This window comes from Lindgomyces ingoldianus (genome assembly GCF_010093535.1).
Source record: "Lindgomyces ingoldianus strain ATCC 200398 unplaced genomic scaffold BDR25scaffold_28, whole genome shotgun sequence".
NCBI classification, from domain to species: Eukaryota; Fungi; Ascomycota; class Dothideomycetes; order Pleosporales; family Lindgomycetaceae; genus Lindgomyces; species Lindgomyces ingoldianus.
Genome location: NW_022985189.1, coordinates 589,382 through 592,202, shown reverse-complemented (window position 1 = coordinate 592,202; position 2,821 = coordinate 589,382). Strand labels below are relative to the sequence as shown.

Here is a 2,821-nt window from a genome sequence, read left to right as displayed (position 1 = left end):
GATCGTAACACGTAGCTGCAAGTCTCTCTTGAACAGATCGATAGTGGGTTAACTTTACCACCAAAAGTTTCTCATACAAAAGATATCTGCGCGATCTGTGCAAGCTGGCCTACATAACAGTCCGTTCATGATCAGAGAGAGGGTGTGGGGGCGTGTTGCTTGGTGTCGCCTTAGCATGCACTGCCTTCCAAGGCTGCCTTCGCAGCCTACCTGCGACCATGATGCTACAATCTATCAACCCTTCTGGTTGTCCTAATGATTCGAAACTGCCAGCATATTCAGTTCCAGATAGCAGCTCTCCCTGGATTGTTTACGTTCGCTACTCTTCGCCGGAACACGCCCCCGTACCTGCTCAACAGACCCGGCTTGTGTAGGCACCGATGATCCGAGATGTCTGGTGCTGAAGCCATTACCACCATCCAGCTGATCGACGCTTGCATCGGCATCGCTAATACGATCATTGACATCGGGCGTGCCGTCCATGATGCTCAAGGCTTACCACCAAAACTTCGAGACCTACTTGAAAAGCTACCAGCGATCGAAGAACTGTTGGAAAGTGCGCATGAGAGCTGCGAGGAAGGGAGGGTCACAGAGGATGCCAGCAAGAGCGTACAGCCGATTTTAAGACAATGCGCGGAGGCTTTAGCCGAACTAAGGGACATATTCAGGAAAGCCTGCCCAAAAGATGGGGAGAATCGTACCAAGCGCATCTGGAGAGGCACAAAGGCTGTTTTCTTTGGTCGAGACAGCCAGGTGCAGAAGCTCCTGGTGACTATTCAAGACGACTTGAGGCTTTTGGAGCAGAAGGAGATTTATGTTATTGGCGACAAGGTGGATGCACTGCAGCAAGCCACAGAAGCACTAGTGAATAACGACGACGGCAAATATACACATACTGGAGCAGGCAACATTATTGCCAATGAGGGCGGCAGTCCGACGAATTATGTAGTTGGTGGAAGCAACAACCGGCAGATCAGCAATCCTGGGGTATACAATGAGGGCCCTTCAAGTACGTAGTTATCGTTCTCACGTAGTAACATTAATTTCTTAATTAAGGCAATTTTTCTTATTCACTAGCATCTATTCAGAACGTGCCTAAGTACACTTTGACGAATCCGTACTGACCGTGCTTGTGTTAGCATATAAGATCTATCCATCATCAGGTAAACTTAGCCTTAAATGCTATTCTAATGGGTCTCTTGTTTACTGGCTAACGCCGTCCCTGCAGCGAGACCAGAGACTCCGCCGGCCCCTTCCTGCGCCATCCCCTTCCGCCGCGACACAGACTTCGTCGACCGCGGAACGCTACTCGATCAGATACGCGAGAAATGCGCTGCCCCGGCGTCGCGCATAGCCCTGGTGGGCCTGGGCGGTGTGGGGTGAGCACGACAACCCAAGGCTAGTGCACTTCGCTAACGCCGAGACAGCAAGTCGCAACTCGCTATTGAGCACTGCTACCAAACCGCGGATGAATATCCAGAGACATGGGTGTTCTGGGTGCACGCGAGCAATCCCGCCCGGCTCGAGCAGGGCTTCCGCGACATCGCCAACCGAGTCAAGCTCGCTGGGCGCAAGGACCCGCAGGCGGACGTGTTCAAGTTGGTGCACGACTGGCTGCGCGACAAGAGCAAGGCGAGGTGGCTGCTGGTGCTCGACAACGCCGACGATGCGGCCGTCCTCTCGCTAGTATCCCGATCTCTGCCTCCGAGCAGGCATGGCGCTGTCATCGTGACCAGCCGGACCGAGCGGGCGACGTCGTGCCTGGTCGAGGATGGCGATGTCATACTCATCAAGCCAATGCAGAAGGCCGATGCTCACGCCCTCATGAACAGAAAACTGGGAGGCAAGGTCGAGCAGGATGGCATGACCGAGCTGGCGGAAGCGCTGGAATACATGCCGCTCGCTCTCGTGCAGGCGGCCGCGTACATCAAGAAGCGTGCACCGCGATGCACGGTGCGCCAGTACCTGGACGAGTTCCGCAGGAACGACGATACAAAGACAAGTCTCCTAGACTACGAAGCAGGCAGTCTACGGCGGGACAGGGAGGCTAAGAACTCTATTATTATAACGTGGCAGATCTCGTTTAACTATATTCGAGGCGTACGGGAGTCGGCTGCTAACCTCCTATCTCTGATGAGCTTCTTTGACCGGCAAGGGCTGCCAGAATTCCTTCTACACAGCTATAAAGAGCGACACGGGGGGCAGAGCATTGTAGCGTCTAGTCAAGAAAGCAGAGAGAGGGAGGTCAGCAAACGTGCATTTGAAGACGACATCGTCATGCTGCAGGAGTTCTCATTTATTTCCCTTGCAATAACTACAGACGCCTTTGAGATGCACAGCCTTGTGCAGCTAGCTACCCGGAGATGGCTAGAGAGCCAAGGTCAGTTGGAGCGGTGGAAGCAGCAGTGCATAGCCAATCTCTGTGCGGAGTTTCCGCCAGGATGGTACGAGAACTGGGCGAGATGCCAAGCGCTCTTCCCACACGCGACAGCAGTGGTAAAGCAGAGACCGAGAAACAACGAGAGTCTTCAGAAGTGGGCGCTGCTGCTGTACAATGCGGCATGGTACGCGTGGCAGAAGGGAAGTGCAGGCGAGGCAGAGATGATGTCTACATTATCAACGGAAGTTAGAGCAAGTTTGTTAGGTAGGAATAATGCCAGGACGTTAAGCAGTATGGAAATGGTGGGATTGGCAAGAAACCTAGGGGGACGGTGGAAGGAGGCCGAAGAGCTGTTTGTGCAAGTGATGGAGACGAGAAAGAGGGTGCTTGGGGAGGAGCATCCAGACACGCTGACCAGCATGGCCAACCTGGCGTCGACGT

The 2,821-nt window shown here is 53.8% G+C and overlaps 2 protein-coding genes across 2 annotated transcripts in view; both read left to right on the top strand.

Moving 5' to 3' along the window:
* Positions 1 to 217: 217 nt before the first annotated feature.
* Positions 218 to 1,050, top strand: BDR25DRAFT_305455 (uncharacterized protein). The gene has a single exon (XM_033690415.1). The coding sequence runs from the start codon at positions 391 to 393 to the stop codon at positions 1,015 to 1,017; it is 627 nt and encodes a 208-aa protein (XP_033544561.1). The 5' UTR covers positions 218 to 390; the 3' UTR covers positions 1,018 to 1,050.
* Positions 1,051 to 1,194: 144 nt separating this feature from the next.
* The window catches only part of BDR25DRAFT_233833 (uncharacterized protein), a gene marked incomplete at both ends in the record, with an annotated part of 3,105 nt that continues 1,478 nt past the window's right edge, over positions 1,195 to 2,821 (top strand). The window contains 2 exons of the mRNA XM_033685453.1: positions 1,195 to 1,379; positions 1,428 to 2,819. Coding sequence (XP_033544560.1) covers positions 1,195 to 1,379; positions 1,428 to 2,819 — 1,577 coding nt within the window. The remainder of the gene's footprint in view (positions 1,380 to 1,427; positions 2,820 to 2,821) is intronic.

Excerpts from the sequence above, each read along its gene's own strand:
- BDR25DRAFT_305455 (XM_033690415.1), top strand. The coding sequence starts at position 391 with ATGTCTGGTGCTGAAGCCATTACCACCATCCAGCTGATCGACGCTTGC.